We start from the raw sequence: 21,862 nt of genomic DNA, 5'->3' as shown, positions 1-21,862 counted from the left end.
ATAGAATATGAGAGCTAGAAGGGACCTTCCATTTTAGTCCTCTTTCCAAAAAAAGGAGCCAGGCCCAGGGAAAAAAAAAAGTGAGAAGGGAAGCCTAGAAGTGGAGCTGGCATTCAAAACCATGTTTTCCACTTACCAGTCTAATCATCTTCATATTACAGGGTGCCACCTCATAAAGTAAACAGTATTTTCCATTTTCACAGAGCCTGCTTGATATCCATGCAAAGTTACCTGGAGATTTAGTTATTAAAATGATTATCCCAAGCCCAAGTGTCAGCAGGCATTAAACCAGTGACTGAACTAACTTGGGAATAAAGGGTTTAAAAGTGACTGTTAAGTGCTCAGAGAGTACATGAAAAGAGAAGCCTGAGTCTGAGCAGATCACGGCTTCAGCCTTCTGTTGGCCTGCCTTCCATAGGATATATTGTAGAATCACCTTAGAGAAGATAAACTATGCAAAGGGATGCTTGGGAATTCAAAATCTTTCTGCTTTAGTGGCATCTTATTGCACAGAGGGAAAACTGCCCTTTAGGTTTGTTTTTTTCCCCAACACTTGGCCAGTAGTTCCTTCTAAAATTAAAGCACTGTCATCTTTGTACTCTTCGTGTGAAACTAAGTTTTTCTAAGGCTATTTACCTAATCTTTCAATATTACAAAGCCTATAAATATATAGACAGCTTTCCAGATGAGAAATACCAGTAACAATGTCAAATTTCATCTACTGAATAACTTGAACATATAGGATAATACTAAGGATTTTCATTACTTTGTGGGCTGTTTACTCACGAGCAGCTTCATTCTTTATTTGGGTCCATTTCCAGAACTTTGAGGAAAGACCCAGCACATATCAGGTTATTGTCCTGTAGATAGTGTTTTAGAATTGCTTCCATGTCACATAAGGCAAAACAGTGAGAACCAAGGCACTGGTAGAAACAAATTATAAGAACAGAGGAGATGAGTTTCACAGATATACATAGGGAAGAATTCTTGATCAAAGAACAGATAGAAAGAATTACAAGATATAAAATGGATACCTTTTTGTTTTTCTTTTTCCTGTTGTTTTTTTTTTTAGTTTTCAATATTCACTTTTATAAGATTTTGAGTTCCACATTTTTTTCTCCTTCTCAAAGATGGTATGCAATCTGATATAGGCTATGTACAATCATGTTAAACATATTTCCACGTTAATCGTGTTGTGAAAGAATCAGAACAAGAGGGCAAAACCACAAGAAAGAGAAAATAGTATGATTCACTCTGCATTCAGAATTCAGACACTTTTTTTTTTTAAGCGGGGTTAAGTAACTTGCTCAGGGTTACACGGCCAGTTATTTCTGGGTGTGGTATTAAGTATCTGAGCCCAGATTTGATCCCCAGGTCATCCTGACACTGGGGCCAGTGCTCTTACTTGCTGAGCCACCTGGCTGCCCCTAATTCAGACACTTTTGATTGTGTAAAATCGAAAAGCTTCTGCACAAACAAAATCAATGCAGGTAAAAATTAGAATGGAAATAGTTTACTTGGAAAAAAATAATCGTTCCAACAACTTTCTCAGAAAAAAGTCAGCTATCAAAGGTATAAACTGAATTGATTTGAATTATATATGAACTTTCAAAGAATTAAATCCAAGCTTTCAATAGCCATGTGAAAAAGTACTCTAGATCACTAATAACAAGAGAAATAAAAAACACAACTCACTTTCACCTCACACAAGGGATATAAATATTTAACAGCTAACTATCCAGGAAAGAAGATATACATACAGTATTCTTTTACATTTAATCTGCTTTATTAATATTTTTCCATTACTTTCTTAAGACCATACAACCAACAGAACAGTAGCTCAAATCCTGACTTATATCATTTGCCAATTTCCAAGGTGTAAACATTCATACTGATCATTTAACAATCATCTCTCCTGAGCTGGTATCAGCTGACTCCAGCACACTCAGATCTCACCCCCATCAGACTGGCAAAGATGACCAGGAAGGAAAATAACAGTTAGCAAGTATGTATGGGGGCAGGTACACCCCACACATGTGGATCATGTGTGCATCAGTGAGGCCTCTCTGATAGACATTTTGGAGGTATACCCTTTGACCTAGGGTAGAAAGCTATTTCTAGGCTTTTATCCCCAAAGAGACTGAAGGAAAAGGATCCACATGTACAAAAATATTTATAGACTAAAAAACTAAGGGGTTGCCCACTAATTATGGAATAGCTGACCAAATTACTATGTATAAATGAAATATTGTGCCTTAAGAATTGGCAGAAAAAAAAGATGATTCTAGAGAATCCTGGGAAGATTTGTATGAACTGATGGAGAATAAAGAGGATAAAACCAAGAGAACCCTTTATACAGAAACAACAATATTACAAAGAGAAATGAGCTGGAAGAATTTAAGAAATCTAATGAGAGCAGTGGCCAGCCACACTTCTAGAGCCCTGGTGAATTCCTGGGCTGCCCGGTACCTCACCGAGGTGACAGCCTCAAGGTCCAAAAAGAGATAGGTTTTCTGCCATGACCATTTATTATTGTGGATTTATTTTGCTTTATTTTATTTATTTGTTACAAGGGCTTTTTTTCCCCTTCTTTTTAAATTGAGAGATGGGGGCAGGGTTGGGAGAGGATAAAGGAGCAAGCAATAATGATGACAAAAGAAGAAAAAAAAAGAGCCACCCCTTTGTATCAGAAGATGTAGTGTTGGTAGGAACCAGAGGTAGAGGTCACTCTCCACTTTTTACAGATGAGACAATGGAGGCCCAGAGAAGGGAAGATTTTTGCCCAAAGTCAAACAGCTAATAAGTAGCAGGGCCAAAATTTGAACCCAGACCTTTTGATGCCAAATTGAGTAATCACAGCAGTGGTTCCAGATTTTTTGGATTTCTTAGCTTTAAAAAAAAATTAAGACACACACACACAACAACATAGTATTAAATATTTTAAACAAATTTGCATTTTTTATTACTCAACAGCATTTGCATTGAAAACCACATATATGTGAAACCTTATCCATAGAATGTATGCTTTTTGCTTATGGATTTGCATTTTTCCTGGGGAAAACCTCCTGTGTTCCTTGTCCTACAATCAACAAGCATTTATTAAGAACCTCCTGTGTCTCAGGGACAGTGCTGAGTGCTGGGGATACCCCCCAGAAAAGGTCAAAAATAGCCCTCCTCAAGGAGCTCCCATTTTAATGGGGAATTAGCATGCAAACAACTACATAAGTATAAGACATATATAGTGTCAACTGGTGTAATCTCAGCAGAAAGACACTAAACAGGGGTGGGACCAGGAGAGCCTCGTAGAGGTGGGATTTGGGGTATTTTGAGGAAGCGAGCCATAAGGAACAACTATTTCTACATAGAAATTTTAAATTTAGTTTCATTAATCATTGAAGTGGCTGTCACAGGAGCCCTGATAGCTTTTTCCAGATATTCCTGACACAGAGAATAAGTGTTCTTCCATATTCAAAGCATTCCTATGTTTTTCCTAGAAAATGTTCTCCCTTCTCCAGGAAGAAGCAGGAAATAGAGCTGTAGCTTGGCAAACCATTCACTAGAGGTCGCTGTACTTCATATTTTTATACTTAAGGCCTTGTAGATACTAAAATTAAAGGAAACATAATAGATTGTGTGAAATCCATTTATTGGTAAAGTTTCAAATGTGAATCACTTATTGAGCACACTTTGACAGCTGACCATTGAGTTTTTAAAATGTGGAATTCAAACTACCTTTTAAAGACCGAAGCAAAAATATTTACACATGTGCATGGAGACACACACACACACACACACACACACACACAGAGACAAACACATATCATACATGTATGTGCAAAAAAATAAAAACACATGTATGTAACATTTGAAATCTAAAGGGCATTTCTCATAATTGGCACATGTTTAAACATAAGTACACAAGATTGCCTTAACTACAATATTGAGATTGTGAAATGAATTGGCATTATTTTTTCTTCAAAATAGTTTATTTAGCATTGTAAGCAATTATATACCTAAGTATTTTATATGTAGAGAGTTTCAAGCTACAAAGAACCTTAGAGGTCAAGATTATGAAAAAATAAACTGTATACACAAAAGAAAAAATGAGGTTACATGTAAATTTCTGATTCATATTACAGCAATGAAATCTACATTGCTCCATCAGGAGTGCAAAAAGAACGAATTCAGGTAAGATAAAGGGATAATTTTTACCACAAATCTCCCCTTTTTGCTAAAGAACAGTTGTTTGTTTTTAATAATCAATGGAGGTATCATTTTAAAACGAAAACATTACCTTGGAACATAAAAGATCTATGGATTTCTCAGTGTGGGTACTCATTTTAACCAGGATAGGTAATAATCCCTGTACAGTTTGATACATGGTCTTTGAGAGTTGCAGTAGCCAAAAAATTCTTCCCCCTGTGGCCAGTCTGGTAATGAGCCTCTCTAAACTTAGCCTTGTCTTTAGAGAGATTTCTCTCACTAGACCAATATAGCAAAGGCTTTCTATTTCTAGTTTGGCAGAGTCTGCCACATCTTGTATTCTGTGATACAGCCTTCAAGAAGCCCCATCATGGTATTAAGTCCTAACTTTGCCACTAGATTTCTATTTCTTCATCTTGAGAATGAAGAATTTGTATAGCAAAGTATTTCTAATGGCCCTTTTTTTGTATTAGGACAAAGCTAGACACAAAGTAGATGACTGTGGATTGGGGAATGACTTAAGAAATTATGTATGTATATGTGGTACAGTATACCTCGTGCCATGAGAAGTGACAGATATGAGGAATTCAGAAAAGTATGGAAAGATCTATATGAACTGATTCAGAGTACAGTAAGCAGAACCTGGAAAACAAACATACACAGTGACTACAACAGAGTAAAAGGAAAAAAAAAAACAAGACAAAGCCAAAATTAAATGTTGTATAATTATAATAAACAAGCTGGAGAAGAATTGATGACATATACTTCCTTATTTTCAGGGAGGGGAAAGGGTGAATATTTTTTCCCCTTTTTAATTTTTGTTGTAAGAAATGGCTTGCTTTGTAAGGGGGGAGGAAGAGGATATAGTTACCAATAAAAATAAAATTGAAAGAGTATCCAACAAATCATTAATTGCCTTAATAATTGGGGGAAGGAGGGATTTACAACACTAAAGAGTCTATGTTGAATTAAGTATGTATTAAATTTCATTATTTACATATGAAGTAGCAAGTCAATATCTCTGTTTTGAAAAATGTTTAAAGAAATATGATTAATTAAACTTTAATTTGGGGAGAAAATCAACTATGGGGCAGAAGCTAAAAATAATAAAATGAGAAGGCTGATCTGATTGATTTCTAAGGCCCCTTGCAGGTCTTTGAGTCCTTGCCTAAAAGTTAAGAAGTAGCTATACTGAGCACTTTGTCTGTGCCTAGTTTTGTACTATGTGGTGAGTATGCTTTATATATCATCAACATTTTGAACCTTCTTCCTTCCTAATAGACAAAAGGGAACATCTCATTTTGAAAACAATAATGATAGATCTGTGAGTATACATGTATGCATCACTGTATAGTGCCATCTTCAGCAACTGAAGAAGTGTGCTATATTGTTTTCTCAAATGGCCTAAATTATAACATTTAAGTCCATTATACCTCCTCCATGGTCATTCAGCCCATTGATAATTGACTTGTACTTAAAGACCGCAATGAGTAAAAATCCTGCAAGCCTTTCTTCTGGTTTCTTTATAGAAGACATTTCTGTAATTAGAAGAATTGCTTAGGGGAGGCCAGGTGGCTCAGTGAGTAAGAGCACCAGCTCCAGTGTCGAGATGACCTGGGGATCAAATCCGGGCTCAGATACTTAGCACCACACCCAGAAATAACTGGCCGTGTAACCTTAAGCAAGTTACTTAACCCCGATTGCTTTAAAAAAAAAAAAAAGAATTGGTGTAGATGTTAAAAAGATTTTTCCATCCTACTGAATCAAGAAATAAAATCTGAAATCTGGTTGCAAAAAGGAAGAACAAATAATACTTAATGGGGACACACACACACACACACACACACACACACACACACACACACACACACTCTCTTTCACTGTGCACCCCAAGCCCCAATAGAGAATCAGCTCTTGACCATCCTAAAGCAAAAATAAGAAAAGAAACCATTTCATCAATGGGACACTTGTAGTTGTCATGATAAATCCTTACTGAAAAACAAGCTTTCTTCAGAAGATCAATGGTCCTGATAACTCAGTTTTGAGAATAGTTCTTTATGGAAAGTCTGCATTACTAAGGTTTACTGGGAGATAACCAATTTTTGAGCTCCAGTTCTGCCATCTCCTATTATAAGGGAATAAAGAAGCAGAATGTATGCCTGATTTCTAAAATATTAATTCATCACACACTCACCTGAGACTATTGACCCCCCCTTTTGTAGTCTTTCTGTGTAATTAGGACCATAGATCTCAAGCTGGATTTCAGAATTTTGTCATTTCTCTTTGTCTCTGTCTTAATCAGCAGTACTTCAGAGGTATAGAGCACATTGAATTTTGAAAAGTCAGCTTTGCTTCATTTTAAGTAGAGATTTCTAGTATTGATTTTTTTTATTCATCATTGTTGAAATAGAGATTCATAGGTAGGGAAAAGTGGGTTTGAGGTTAAATCTATAGACTGTGGCTGGGCGATTGGTGGACTAAATTCAGGAGTTAAATTTTATGAAAACAGAAGCATAATTATTTTTATTATATATACTTTTGAAATATGTTGTCACTTTTACACACAACAGAAATACTCCCCCCAAAAAAGAAAAATTTTGAGTATTCTTTTCCCTTCCAACAGCCTGAAGACATGTTTGTTTGTGACATAAACGAACAGGACATCAGTGGACCTCCACCATACAAGAATCTAAGGAAAAGCCAGTGTACCCCTCTCTTTATGAATGCTTACACTATGAGAGGTAGGCAGGAAAAGCTTTGACTCAAAGATTAATTGATCTGAAAAATTGATCTGTAATTTGGGCTTTAGGTGTAAAGGCATAAATTTTCAAAAAGTGTCCTTTGAATTTACTCTCCTTACCCTTCATGTATGAAGATTAAACCCCATCATCCTCTTAGCTGGTTATTCTAGGCAGCAATAGTTTCACTGTAAATATAAGTGAGGCCCAGTTCCTCCTTTGAGGAGGTCATTTAACCAGCTGATAGAAGAGAATTAGGCTCTGAGCCCTTTGGTGACCTAAAGACTTAGGGAACCATGGAGTTTTGCAGGTTTTAGTCTTGGGAATTAAAATCACCTGTCAGATTTTGGTTATTATAAATTTCTGTGGACAACAGACCTGAGAAGGCTCGGTCTGGAGGATAATTCAAAAATGCAGGTTTCTAATTAGAGTATTTTTCTACCCCTAATGATAAGAGTTTTTCATAAAATGGTTTTGTATGATAGTTGTGTGATATAAAAAATATGTTTCAGTGGCAGTTTTCAGGCAGCATTATTGCCTATTGATTATTTTCATGTTTGGGAAAAGGAATTAGATCAGCACCAAGAATATGACTGGATACAGTCATCAGCTATTGAATAACAACTATTGTATTAAAGGAAGTGAATTGTTTCTGGTTAAGGTCTGCACAAATTTTATCTCCTCCCCCACCCCCATTTATGGTCTAAACATAGTAGGTCTTCAGGAAAAGTCAGCTAACTCCTCTCTGCTTCAGAACAGTGGCACCTCCCAACAAACAACATTATTGGAGCAATTATTTGCTGAAATAGTTTCTCATTCTTCATTTGATGTGATAAAAATTGATTTTTAAAAATCTTTCTCCTCCAACCCTTGCCCTCAGCAAATATTAGCCTAATATACTATGCTAGGGAGAAAAAAATATATAAAAACTGATTATTGATATACAATATAACTTTTGAAATCTTTTATTTTGCTTCAAGGAGCAGGAGCTGTGATCCATACTCATTCTAAGGCTGCTGTGATGGCCACTCTTCTCTTTCCAGGACGGGAATTTAAAATTACGCATCAGGAAATGATAAAAGGAATCAGAAAATGTACCTCTGGAGGGTGTTACAGGTATTGCGTCTTCCAATTTAGAAGATTTAGTATTTCTTCTTCACTTTGATAAATAGAATACTTGTCGTTTGTAAATTTCACATAGAATCTTTGGGCTGGAAGGGACTTTGAGTTCATATAGTCCAGGAGTTCTTAACTTTTTTTTTATGTCAAAAGACAGGGCAGGGGAAACCTGTGTACCCATTCTCAGAAGAAGGTTTGTGGCTTGCACTTGTAATTGATGAAATGCACAAAGTTAGAGGTTAGTGAAGATAAATATTTAGGTGTTGTTTTTTTTTTCCCCATCCAAGTCCACAGACCCCTTGGAATCTGGCCACAGACCCCTGGTGGGGGTGTGGGTGTGGGTGGGTTCCGATGGAGGGCAGACCATGAATCTCAGTTAAAAACCTCCAGACTAATCTAATCCTCTCATTGTACAGATTAGGAAAAACTAAAAGAAATACCTTGTATCTGGTCACATAGTGAGTTGTAGAGTAGCTGGAACTCAGACTCCTATCTCCTGTTGTCCACTGTGGTATATTTTTAAATTAGATTATAGCTATTTCATTTGATAAAACATTCTAGTGTGTATGTTAAAATATATGCCATTGGGGTGGCTAGGTGGCCTAATGAATACAAGCACTGACCCTGGAGTCAAACCTGAGTTTTAAATGTGGCCTCAGACATTTAACACTTACTAGCTGTGTGACCTTGGGCAAGTCACTTAACCCCAATTGCCCTGCCTTCCCCCCTCCAAAAAGCAAAAAATAAAATAAAATATATGCCATCTATCAAATGCCTGAAGATAAATTCTCAGTGGAGCAAAGTCAGATGGTGATTTCTTTGTATATAATAAGCTATTGTTTCAATAACACTCTCATATTTATGATATCTTTCATAAAAATATGGATTTTTAAGTTTGAGGGAAACTTTGAGATCATCTAATCCAGTCTCCTCATTTTACAGATGAGGAAACTGAAGCTGAGAGATTTGTCAGAAATCACAAAGATTATGCTAAATAGGGGTGCCAGGACTCTGACATAGATCCCCTTACTCCAGATCCAGTGTCTTCCCAGGAAAGGTTTTCCTAATTAAGTGAGGTGAATATTTCAGTGTTTACATTGCAGTGCTTCTGAGACCTGTGACTTCACATGGGTGGGAATGCCGTGCATGAACCTCAAGAGCAGCTCCCCACACTTTACTAGGTAATACAAGTTTCTGTGAATAGAGAGTTCATCCCTCACAGCCTGTGACTCTGGCCCATAGCAGAAGCTTTAACATTTGCTGTGTACTCTGACACTTGGACTCTGCTGACATAACCTTTTCTGGAAGAACAACACCAATGACGTTGTCCTTGCACATAAGCTTATGCCACCCCCCCAGATGCCTCTCTCCCCCTCCCCTGCCAAAACAAAAAGGAAAAAGAAAAACCTACCAAAGTATGGAATATCAGCAGCTTTTGTTTTTTGTTTGTTGAGGTTTTTTTTTAAGTTTTTAACATTCACTTTTATAAAATTTTGAGTTTTAAACTTTTCCCCCTTCCCCAAGATGGTATGCAATATGATATAGGCTATATGCATATGATCATATTAAACGTATTTCCACATTAGTCATATTGTGAAAGGAGAATCAGAATAAAAGGGAAAAAGAGTCTGCTTCAATCTGCATTCAGACTCCATAGTTCTTTCTCTGGATGTGGACAGCATTTCCCATCATGAGTCTTTTGGAATTGTCTGAGATCATTGCATTGCTGAGAAGAGCTAAGTCGATCAAAGTTGGTCATCGCACACTGTTGCTGTTACTGTGTACAGTGTTCTCCTGGTTCTGCTCACTTCACTCAGCATTGGTCAGCGGATATTTCTTAACATTTGCTGCATGTAATGGCATTGAACATCACTCATAGCAAGACACGTACACAATGCCTGTGCTCGGGTGCAAGCTGGGCATTGTGTGGCATGAGATTACATTTTTTATTACTAATGCCTTTTCACATTTAATTTCCTTATACCAAATATCCTTAAGAACTTCCCCGACGTGCCTGGGTAAGCTCTAGTAGTTTATAAATTCACACAGCAAATTGTGAACTCTAAGACCTCTGTGTCTGTGTGTGTGTACATATGTATATGTGTATGTATTTATTTTTGTGGAGCAGCAAAAAAGTCCAGTTCTTAAATTGGAGAATGATCTGGATTACCTGCCAGCCTCTAGTGCCACTCTACAACTAACTTCATTTTTTTATTTGATGGAATATATGTGTTCAAAGCTATTTTCTTAGGGTAGTTTAGTTTCATTTTTTTGTTTATGCCCTTTTGAATGTCTGTACCATTGTTGACATTGGAGAGCATTAATCTTTGTAAGATAAATATTGAGTGACACAGGGTGTCTTTATTTCATAAGGTAGTTATGTGAAAAGGGATTTTTAACCCTTAAAAGCCCTATATAAATGGGAGATTATTATTACAGTGTAATCAGTATAAGATTTAAGCATTTTACTCTTGTTTAGACATGTTAAGTGAGGTACCTCCCTGGCCTTCAGGGACCCTGAAAGGGTATGATACATGTGCTACCACATAAAAGGATGATTGATAAAGAAGTAAATGTAATTCAGGAGAAACAAAGAAGTAGAGGAGAGAGACCCAATGACAAGACCAGGGGTGCACAAATGGGGCCACAAAGAATCAGCCGTGAATGAAAACGACTCAGCACAAAAATGGAAAAGCTTAACCCTGCACGCATTCTTTTTTTTAAATTTCATTCAATGTATATTAAGTGTCTGCTGTGTTCAAGCCTGATTTTAGAACCATTTTTATGTATCTCTTTGAGGTTCCTTGGATCCTGCAAACATTCAAGATGGGAGAAAATTTTGTATCATTTCAAAATTTCTACTTAATAAGTAGTCCAGTCACTAATCCTTTCTGTGCTTCTCATCTTCAGATTTATTATTTCCTGTCCTCATTTTAAAATACTGTACTTGTCTGTGCTTCAAGGAAAATACTTGTATGATCTTGATGATTTCTTTGTTGGGTTGTGGTACTCTACAAGTTTCTGACACTTAAAATTAGGCCAGTGCCAAAATCCGAAGCCCATTTTGGTACAGATGTTTGTGCAAGATCTTCAGAATAACATGCAACATCTTGCTTATGGAGAGTTTGGCAGTGACTTTCCAGGGATGAAGACTCAATGTCTCTGACTAAAACAACTAGGGAAGTAATATTAGAATTTTTCTTAGTGAATGTAACTTGTTTAAATTGAGAAAAATGTTGCCTATGTTTTCTTGTAGATATGATGATATGTTAGTGGTCCCCATTATTGAGAATACACCAGAGGAAAAGGACCTCAAAGAACGAATGGCTCGAGCAATGAACGAATACCCCGATTCCTGTGCTGTGTTAGTCAGGCGCCATGGGGTGTACGTCTGGGGAGAGACGTGGGAGAAAGCTAAAACCATGTGAGTACAAATCAAAAATAATTTGGGGAACTCAGCAGGTAAAATACTTACATGTATTTTGCAAAGGAAAAATAAAAACATGTTTTATATTCATGCGTAAGGTAAATCCTCAGTTCAGCTATAAAGCACTTAACTGTCGTTGCTTCAGTCCAGGCCAGGGTAGTTACATCAGCCATTCTTCTGTGCTTAGCCATACATTTCTGGCATATATCTTTTCCTTCTTGGTCATTTGCCCAGTATTTAGGGTTTTATCAGCTAATTTATCTTTGAGATGTCTTTAACCAGTTCTAGATTTTAGACTTAAGTTATATATTCAAACTTATTAATAACCCAAGAGGCTTCAAGAAGTAATTAATGAGAGCTTATATTAAAATATCAGTTTATATATTGCAGCATATGTGGATAATGAATTTCATGTGCAATATTTTAAGTAATTCATTATTCTTAGAGGTTTGCCTTTTATTAATAAAAAATTATCAGATTTGCCACATTTATTCTGAAGACAATAACAAAAACAAAATATTTGGGAGGCAGCACTTGTCTTTTCTTATGAAAAACACCTAATGTGGGCTTGTGTACCTTTTTCCAAAAAAAGCAAACAAACCATATTTCAATACTTCCAAGGATCTATAATTTCATTGGTGTGCAGATCCTCCTTCCAGTGGCAGATCTAATCCCTTTTCACCTTAATTGGTGATCTTTGTCAGTTGCTGTAGCCCCAAATCTGCTTGGGCCCATGACCAACCTCATGATGATCTTCTCAAAATTTAGCCTGATCTTCAGATAATGCTGATGATGAGGATGATGTCATCATCACTGCTTTACTGTGAGTTTCTCCTAAAGTTTCCAGTAGTGCATTCTTCAGGACCCCAGGATCCTTGTCATAAAAAATCCCTTCATTGATCATGAAAAACGTAAACACCTCCCTCAAAAATAAACTCAGCAGTTTTGAACATTTTGAAATAACATATTTTAAATTATATCTAAACACATTTATGTATATGCATATATGTATATGTGTATATACATGCATACATATGTGTTTATACACATACATACATATACACACACATATATATACATTTAGGAACCAGGGAAGGTTTCTTTGAGGTTTTTCATTTTGTTTTGTTTATCGTTGTTTTAGAGGGAAGAAATATTGTTTTTTAAAGCCCAAAATGGTTAACTACATATTATTGGGTAAATTGGAAGCAAACTGAATTTCACACATTGGTCCTCACATTTCTGGCCTGTGATTTGCCCTCCTCACTGCTGAGAGGAATTGGAAGATGGAGAGGCACAGTGGGAATGGATCAGAGAGACATTTTGTAAAAAAGTCAAAGAATGGAGAATTCTTCTCTGAGCTTGTTGAGATGCTCGTTCCTCCTGCCATATTTCTGGTCCCTGTATACACATCACACCAGTAGGTGTTTGCCAGGGCTTTGAGGCTCCCATCCCCTGCACATTCCCCATCCTTCACTTGTTCCATGAACTTTTGCCCTTCAGACCTCCTCCTCCTGTGCCATTGTTTTCCATGCTTTTCCATCAGTCCCTCAAGGATCCACCTCAAGTGATGGAGGCCTCTCTCTGGCCCTGCTCCATTAATGCTCCATTGAAACAGCATGGCGGTAACCTTGAGTCCTTGGGCTCAGGCAGTAGAGTGCAAGCTCTGAAAAGTCCTGCCAGACTCGCAAGGCTTTAGGTACAGCCTCGGCAACAGGCTTTGTCTAAACAGAGGCATCAAGCTCAAGGCCTGCTGTGTGCTACAAAACTCCCAAGTGCAACCCGAATCAGATTAAATGGAATTGGGAAGTGTTTAATGAAGCAAATAAAAAAGTCAATGCAACACAGATAATGTGAATTTGTGGTTTTCTAAGTCGTTATGATACCCACAGGGATCTGTTTTTGTTTGAGTTTGACACACCTGCTTTAAAGGACCAGACTAGTGACATGTGTGGAGAAGGGGTCACCAGAATGGAGGCCTCTCAGGTGTGTTGGCCACAGTGACTGACAAAAACACCTGTGTGGGCTGAGAAGAAGGTACTAGTCCCATAACAATATTTGTTCCTATTTCACCTGTGGGGGCCAAGTACTGCCCAAGATCAGAAGGAAAAAATGTATTAAAAAAAAAAAAGACAAGCCTCTGCAGAGCCGTGGCAAACTCTGGGGGCCAAGAGGAACATGTGTGTTCGCAGGTTGGTGGTGCGAGGTTTCTCCAAACCCCGTGAGCTCCTCTTTCCATGCTCTTTTTTGCAGGTGTGAGTGTTATGACTACTTGTTCGATATCGCAGTATCGATGAAGAAAGTGGGCCTAGACCCAGCCCAGCATCCGGCCGGAGAAAATGGAATTCTCTGACTCAGGGTTTAATTTTATCCAGTGACCGAGCTGATGTCCCAATCATGAATTCAGGAGGAGGAGGCTGTTTGTACTATTTCTGTAAATTTACTACATGTTCATATCAGACGTGATTTGATTTTAATATATTGCCAAATGCTACTCATCAAGTATGAATTTGTTCTCAACTTAATTCAGCAAATGTTGATTATTTTTCTATATATTGTTTTACTAAAACATGCGATGTACTAGCAAAAATGGGAATAAAAAATGTTATCCGCCAAGGATTTTGTGGGCCCTTTGTCGGCCTCTTCTACCTCATGTGCTTTAGACAAATACTCAATGACCGGAGCTGCGTGTGCCCATCACATTTACTGTCAGGGATTTCTTTCTCATAAAAAATAGTAACAGAAGCTTATAAATGCTTTTATTTTTCTCATTTTTACTATTTATTTGCTATTTAATTATGGAAGGATTTTTTCCATGCAAAATGATGATGCTGTTGCTATTCTTAGTATCATTGCCTTGCTATAGGGAGCCCACAGCTTTCCTTGGTTTTTATGGACTGTTTATAAATGCCAAGTCTCTAGACAACTTTTTCCCAACTACCTTTTCACCATCATTGCCCTCCACAAACTCTGGAGTCCAGGGAAGCTGACCACCTTCCTGGTCATTTGCCGACTACATTTCCCCCACCCCAGGAATGTGTCCCCAGCTCTCCTCCTCCTTCTCCTCTGGGATCGCTGACTTCCTCTGAAATTCAGCAGCTTCATCATCCTGATCCCCCCAGCTGATATTGCCCACTCCTCGTCTGGCCCCCCCTAGTGCTCTCCCAGCTATTGGGGGAGATGGCCAGATCTGCTTTCACCTTTGGCATTCCAGCCTTTAGCATATTGCTTTCTGTCTACTAGGAACTTAATACATGCTGGTTGATTGATTCATTCATCTAACCCAAAGCAGCCTCCCTCTTACAAAAATGTCTTACATTTAATTGGAGAGGAAACTAGAAAGATATTAGCATCCTGTACTTAGTGGACAGACTGCCACAGTTAAAAAGACTAGTTCTATATTCAACAAAACTTAAGTCCTTACTCTACTAAGCAAGGAGAATATGGCATCATCCACACACCCAATCTTTGCGCATAAAGAGATTTATTATAATCTAGGGGAAAAAATAGACCCCACCAACCATGACACAAAAGAAAAGGGGAAGACTGATAAATTGGAATAAGAAATATTAAGGGGAGAAAATAACACTTTCTTCTTTTGGGCAGATACAAAGGAAGGCTTCACGAAGGAGCCCCTGAACTGGAGCTTGGAAAAAGGGAGGGACCTCCACAGATGGGACACAGGAGTCCATTTCCAATTTGGAGGGCAGCCTCAGCAAGGGCAAGTAGATCGGCCAGGAGCCTCTAAGTGCTACGAAGCCCAAGGAGTCCCTGAGATTCTGATAGGACAGACGACATAGAGGAGAAGAAGGGAAAGGACTTATTTATGCATTTATTAAGGGCATACTCTACCACGTGCTGCACTAAGGCCTTACAAATATTGGGTGGCAGCCTGGGAGGTACATTTCCAGACTAGACTGACACATCACCCAGAAACACTGACAAGAGTGGATTGGATCCAGGACTTGGGTTGGGAGGCCGGGATGTGAGGGGACAGGACCCTGCCTGTCAACAAAGCAGTGTAAAGGAGTGGTTAGAGAGAAAAAAGTGGAAGTAAGGCATGGTCAGGGAATTAATTTCTCCAGAGATGCAAAGTATCCCGTCAAAAGCCTCTATGGATTGTGGGGACTCAGGCTCTAACTGTTGATGGGACTTCCCACAGGAGGAGTCCTTACCCCTTGGGTTTGAGTGATGTCCCATGACCCTGTGAATCACTTTACTGGCCCAAGACACTCACACACACACACACTCTATGTTCATCTTAAGTGGAGCTGTATCTTTCCCATCCAATTGTTAAGTAAATTTGTGGTGCTGTTGTTGTTGAATGTTGAATGGTTTATGAGTGTCTCACTTCATTATTATCCGAGCCTGAATCACTGGACCAGCCTGAGACAGGTCCAGGCCACAGCAGCTGGGTAGCTATGAATCAACAGCAGGTCACCCCCAACTTTACTAGACTCCACAACCTTAAATGCTTATTGTCATGCAGAACCTTTGCTGACATGAATATGCATACATGTAGGGAGAGGGGAAGGGAGGAAAACTGGAGAGAAAGCTGAGAAGGGAAGATTGCGTCTTCTTTTACCGATGTTAACACACCAGAAAGATACCCAGAGCATCCTAACCTACCCTTATAATGGGTTGGGTTTTTTTTTTCCTTTTCTTCTGGGTGGGGGAAATGGTTTATTATATGTGAAGGATTAAACAGATAAGGGTCCTATATGAGTCAAACTTTTTTCCCTTGACATTCCATTCACACCCCAAATTGGATAAGGGATTAACATTTTAGTTGAAGGGTGTGTCAATTTCTTGGTGAGATAATGCATTGTTTCTCAACTGAAATTGATTCTAGAGCCTTTGGGCCTTACCCACCTCCTTTTTATGAGGAAAGAGCTCAAAGAATATAGGTCTCATTAATTTATTACACCTGGATTGACGTCTTACAAGTTTCTTGGGTTAGTGTTCTTGTAGAAACCAGAGCATAAGCAACACAATTCGATTTCTTTCACATGCTCATTTAAACTTTGCCTATCCCAAGTTTTAATTCCCACACCAGAAATATCTTCTTCAGTTGCTAAGATTTTGGGGATGCTTATGAGTTTGTGTTTTGTTTTGTTTTGTTTACTTTTGGAAGTAGAACAGCAGACCAAAAGCTTCTTGAGAGCAGAGACTGTGTTTGTCTTTTTAACACCACACCTAACAATATTTTGCCTACAGTAGGAGTCTAACATTTGTGGAACTGAAATATGAATTGTTCTTTTAATCCTAAAGAGGTGGGGGGGTTCCCTTTTTGATATCAGTCTTTTCTTCATATCAATCTTTACCAACATAGAAGTTATTTCATATTCCTAAAGCAATAGCTTTAAGTATGGTATAGTCTAACAAGAAGACCATTACTCTAGAAGTCAGGAGGCTTAGGGTCCAGTCTTTGATTTCAAATAGTCAGTAAATATTAGTACGTGTTATGTGCTAATGGAGACACAGAGGAAGGCAAAAGATAGTCCTTGCTCTCAAGTCTAATCAGAGAGACAACACGTACGGATAGATGTACAAATAGGCTATATATACAGGAGAAATGGGAGGTCACCCACAAAGGAAGGAAGTAGAATTCAGGAGAATTGGGAAAGGCTTCCTATAGAAGGTAAAATGTTTAGCAGGGACTTGAAAGAAGACAGAAAACAGAAAGGAGAGAGAGGCTTCCATTTATGGGGGCTAGCCAGTGAAAATGCCCAGTCAGGAGATGGCGTGTCTTGTTCAAGAACCAGCAAGAAGGCCAGTGTCACTGGAATGCAGAGTATGTGTTCCAGTGTAAGGTATGAAAAGACTGGGAGGGTGCAAATTAGAAAGGACTATGAACACCAGAGTTTGGGGTTGTTTTTTGTTGTTTTGGGTTTTTTTTTTAATTCTGGGAGGAACCACTAGAGTTTACTGAAAGGGGTGACATGGTCACACCTATAATTTAAGATCATTTCGATAGTTGAATAAAGGGTGGACTCAAGTGGGGAGAGACTTTTGTCAAGGAGATTAACCAGCAGAGTACTGAAGTAGACCAGGTATGAGGTGATGAGGGACTGCACCAGGGTGGTGGCAGTTTCAGGGGAGGGAATAGGGTATAGACAAAAGAGGTCATAAAGATGATAAAATCAACAGGCTTCGGCAACAGATTGGATATGGGAAATGAGAGAGGAATTGAGGATGACACAGATTGTACAGTCTCCTGGGAAGGTGGAGGTGCTATCAACGGTAAAAGGGAAGTTTGGTGATTTAAGAGACATCTGTTATAGAAGGCTTTTTCAAGGAGTTTTGCAACAAAAGGAAGGAGTAGGGAACCATTAATGGTTAAGAATGGATGAATCAAATGAAGGCTTTTTTTGAGGATAGGGGAGACATGGGTATGTCTGTAGGGAAGCAGATGATGAAGGAGGGTGCAGATAAATGAGTGTGAGTGTGATAGTGGGGGCAATCTACTGGAGAAGAAGAGATGAAATGATATTATCATGTAGGGAGATTAACCTTGGCCAGAAGGACCACCTTGTCATGTGACACAGGTGAAGTCAAAAATACTGGTAAAAGACATCTAGGTGATGTGAAATGAAGAGAGGAGAACTTTCGGGGAATGGCCTCAATTTTTCAGTAAAATGAGAGAAGTCTGAAGAGGGATGGAAAGAAAAAGGAAGAATCTCTAGAATGAGTGGAATAATGAAACAATTGAAGAGGTAGAAAAGGATTGCCTCATTGCAATGATATCCCAGCCCACAGCATCCCAGGCAAGTTATTATCCAGCCTCCATTTGAGGAATCTGTTCTCATTCCCACTCTCTCTCCCCTCAGAGGGAGCTACTTCTGGAGAAATATGGAATGCAGTTCCAAAACTGGAATGCAGTTCATTATTTTAATTATTAGGTGATTTTTCCTAACCCAGCAGAATTCTGCTTCAGTAACTTCCATCCATTGCTTTAATCCTGCAGTCTGGGACCAAGTAAAAGAAGTTTATTCTCTCTTTCACACACACACACACACACACACACACACACACACGTATCTTCTTAGACTTTTCTTCTATCAACTATCCTATTTGTTTATCCAGATCTTATATTTCATATATACACGCACACGCTCACACATATATATATTTTAAATACAGCTATCATATCCCATTCTCCCCAATCAAGCAATAAGCATTTATTAAATACTTATGTGTATATATATATATACATATATACACATATACATATACATGTATATATAATACACACTCAATAAGTAAAGATAATTTTCCAGGACAAAGGCACTAGTAGTTCAAGAGACTTCATGGAGAAGGTGGTCCTTAACTTGAGTTTTAAGGGAATCAAGAGAATTCAAAGAGACAAATACATGTTACAAGAGAGTACCTTCTAGGTGTGGTAGATAGCCATTGCAAAGGCATTGGTGGAAGGAAGCTGGAAATTGAACTTCACAGGTGAGGAACAGAAGGTCAGCTTAGATGGACTATAAATATGGGAAGATAATAATGCATACAAAATTGGGCTAGGAAGGTAGGTTGGGGCCATCTTATGAAGATGGCAAAGAAGCATTACTGCATTTAATCCTAGAGATAATAGGAAGCCCACTGAAGTTAATAGAGTAGAGGATTTACATAGTCATACATGTGCTTTAGGAAAATGACTTTGGGAGCTGAGTGAAGGATGGATTATAGAGGCAAGGAGTTTAGTTAGGAAGCTATTGTTACAACCTAGGCTAGAGGACTGAGCTGGATTCGGCAGAGCCAAGATGGCAGAGTAGAGGCAAGAACTCACCTGAACCTTCCCAAATTCCCCTCTAAACAACATTAAAATATGCTTTAAATTGAATTCTGGAGCAGAAGAGCTTGGAGTGAAAGGTTGGAGTAAAACAATTTTCTAGCCCAAGACAACTTAGGAGATCAACAGGAAAGGTTGAGTGTTGATTGGGCCCAGAGCACAGTATAAGCCATGCTGTGGCAATGCCAGCAGCAGCTTGGAGGCAGCTACAACCGTGTTTCCCCGATAATAAGACACTGTCTTATTATTTTTGGGGACAGAAAAACACCAGAGGGCTTATTTTCAGGGGAGGGCTTATTTTAATGAACATTGACAGCAATTTTAATAAACAGGTAAATGTGAACAAAAAAATGTACCTTTATTCAATAAGCAAATCACTGGGGAAGAACAGGATGACGCGCTCACTGCTGCAGCTCTGATTAGATGCAGCTCAGAGCGTGGCATGCATTTCACCGGGGGGTGGGGGGGCGGGGATGGTGCATACAGAGGGTAGCGCAGGGGATCACCTTCACTACAGTAGCAATCTCAATAGGGCTTATTTTCGGGGGAGGGCTTATTTTAGAGGAATCTTACACAGTAAGGGGAGGGCTTATTTTCGGGATAGGTCTGATAATCGGGGAAACACGGAATTAACAACAGCTTCAGGAGCTCTCAGCCCACAGTCAGACAACTGGCCACAATCCTGTTGCATTGTCCATCTGCAATTACAGGCTGCAGTTCCAAGATAAAAAGGAGCACAGGTGCTTGTGGCCTCTGGAACAAGTTCCCTTCATGGGTGAAGACGAGCACACAGGCAAGGAGAGCAGTGACCATACCTCTCCTTAGATTATACCACCTTCGAAGTATTGAAAACTTGCAAACCCTCTTCCCTGCCAGAACTAGCTCTGAAAACAACAACATGAAAAAAAAAAAAAAAAAGCTTGATGCAATACCCACACTGCCCCAGGAGCAGAATCTAATATTAACCCAAAGTTAAAAATCAAGAAACAGACCAGGAAAATGAGGAAGTAACAGCAAAAAAAAAAAAAAAAAAAAAAAGAACCTGACCATAAGAAGTTATTGTGGTGACAGGGAAGATCAAGTCACAAACTCAGAAGAAGACAACAATATCAAAACATCTACAAAGCAAAGCCTCGGAGAAAAATGTGAATTGGACACAAGCCCAACAAAAATTCTGGGAGAGTTCAAAAAGGATTTTAAAAATCAGATACGAGAGGTAGAGGAAAAATTGGGAAAAGAAATGAGAGTGATGCAAAAAAAATTATGAAAAGAGTCAACAGTTTGGTAAAAGAGGCACAAAAATATATACTGAAGAAAATAATACTTTAAAAAACAGAATTGACTGAATGATAAAAGAGGCACCAAAAATCCACTGAAGAGAAGAACTCCTTAAAAGCAAAAATGGACAGATGGAAAAAAGTACAAAAGCTAAATGAGAAAAATAATTCCTGAAAAAATTAATATGGGACAAGAAGAAGATAATGACTCCATAGGACATTAAGAAACAATCAAAGTCAAAAGAATGAAAAATAGAGGACAATGTGAAATATCTCATAAGAAAAATAACTGACCTGGAAAACAAATTGAGGAGAGATATTTAAGAATTATTGCTTTACATGAAACCTGTGATAAAGAAAAGGAACCTAGAAATTATACTTCAAGAAATTATCAAAGAAAACTGCCCTGGTGCCAGAGGGCAGAATAGAAATTGAAAGAATTCATTGATCACCTCCTGAAAGAGATGTCAAAATGAAGATTCCCAGGAATATTATAACCAAATTCCAGAGCTCCCAGGTCAAGGAGAAAATATCACAAGCAGCCAAAATAAAATATTCTCAAAATCACATAAAATTTAACAGCTTTCACATTAAAGGAGTGGAAGGGCATGAGAGTCTAGAAAGCAAAGGAACTAGGATTGCAATCAAGAGTAACCTACCCAATAAATACCTTCAGCAGGAAAAACTGATATTTCATGAAATAGAGGATTGTTGAACATCTGAGAAAAAGACCAGAGCTGAATAAAAAGTTTGTCTTTCAAACATAAGAATCAAAAGAAGCAGGGGCAGCCAGGTAGCACAGCGAGTAAGAGCACCGGCTCCACTGTCAGGATGACTTGTGGATCGAATCCGGGCTCAGACACTTAGTACCCACCCAGAAACACCTGGCTGTGTAACCTTGAGCAAGTTACTTAACCCCAATTGCTTAAAAAAAAAAAAAGAATCAAAAGAAGCATAAAAAGGTAAATATGAAAGAGCAATCATAAGAGATTCAAAAAGGTTAAACTGTTTATATTCCTATTTGGGAAGATATTTATAATTCCTAAGAACTTTGTCATTATTAGGGCAGTTAGGAGTATGCATAGGCAGAGAGCATGTCTATGAGCTGACTATGTTGGGATGATTTTGAAAAAAATAAAATGAAGGGATGAGAAAGAGGGATGCACTGGGAGAAGGGGGAATGGGAAGGAAGAATGAGGGAAATCCATTCCTCACATAAAAGAGACACTCAAGGAAAAGCTTTTACAGTGGAGGGGAAAATAGAGGGGGCAACCCTTGAACCTAATTCTTATTGGAATTGACT

At 38.4% G+C, this 21,862-nt stretch overlaps 2 protein-coding genes across 24 annotated transcripts in view; one reads left to right on the top strand and one right to left on the bottom strand.

The window, feature by feature from the left end:
• APIP (APAF1 interacting protein) overlaps positions 1–14,103 on the top strand; it is a 33,560-nt gene extending 19,457 nt beyond the window's left edge. Inside the window, exons 3-7 of the mRNA XM_069091405.1 lie at positions 4,140–4,188; positions 6,827–6,944; positions 7,922–8,057; positions 11,317–11,484; positions 13,738–14,103. Coding sequence (XP_068947506.1) covers positions 4,140–4,188; positions 6,827–6,944; positions 7,922–8,057; positions 11,317–11,484; positions 13,738–13,837 — 571 coding nt within the window. The 3' untranslated portion in view covers positions 13,838–14,103. The remainder of the gene's footprint in view (positions 1–4,139; positions 4,189–6,826; positions 6,945–7,921; positions 8,058–11,316; positions 11,485–13,737) is intronic.
• Positions 1–21,862, bottom strand: part of CD44 (CD44 molecule (IN blood group)) — a 474,809-nt gene that overhangs the window by 340,547 nt on the left and 112,400 nt on the right. The gene's annotated exons all lie outside the window — the stretch shown is intronic.

This window comes from Petaurus breviceps, unplaced genomic scaffold (assembly GCF_028583685.1).
Source record: "Petaurus breviceps papuanus isolate PSGF00001 unplaced genomic scaffold, PetGlider_PUasm1.0 188, whole genome shotgun sequence".
Classification (NCBI taxonomy): Eukaryota; Metazoa; Chordata; class Mammalia; order Diprotodontia; family Petauridae; genus Petaurus; species Petaurus breviceps.
Note: the sequence above shows the minus strand (reverse complement) of the source record. Positions and strands in the feature narration are given on the sequence as shown.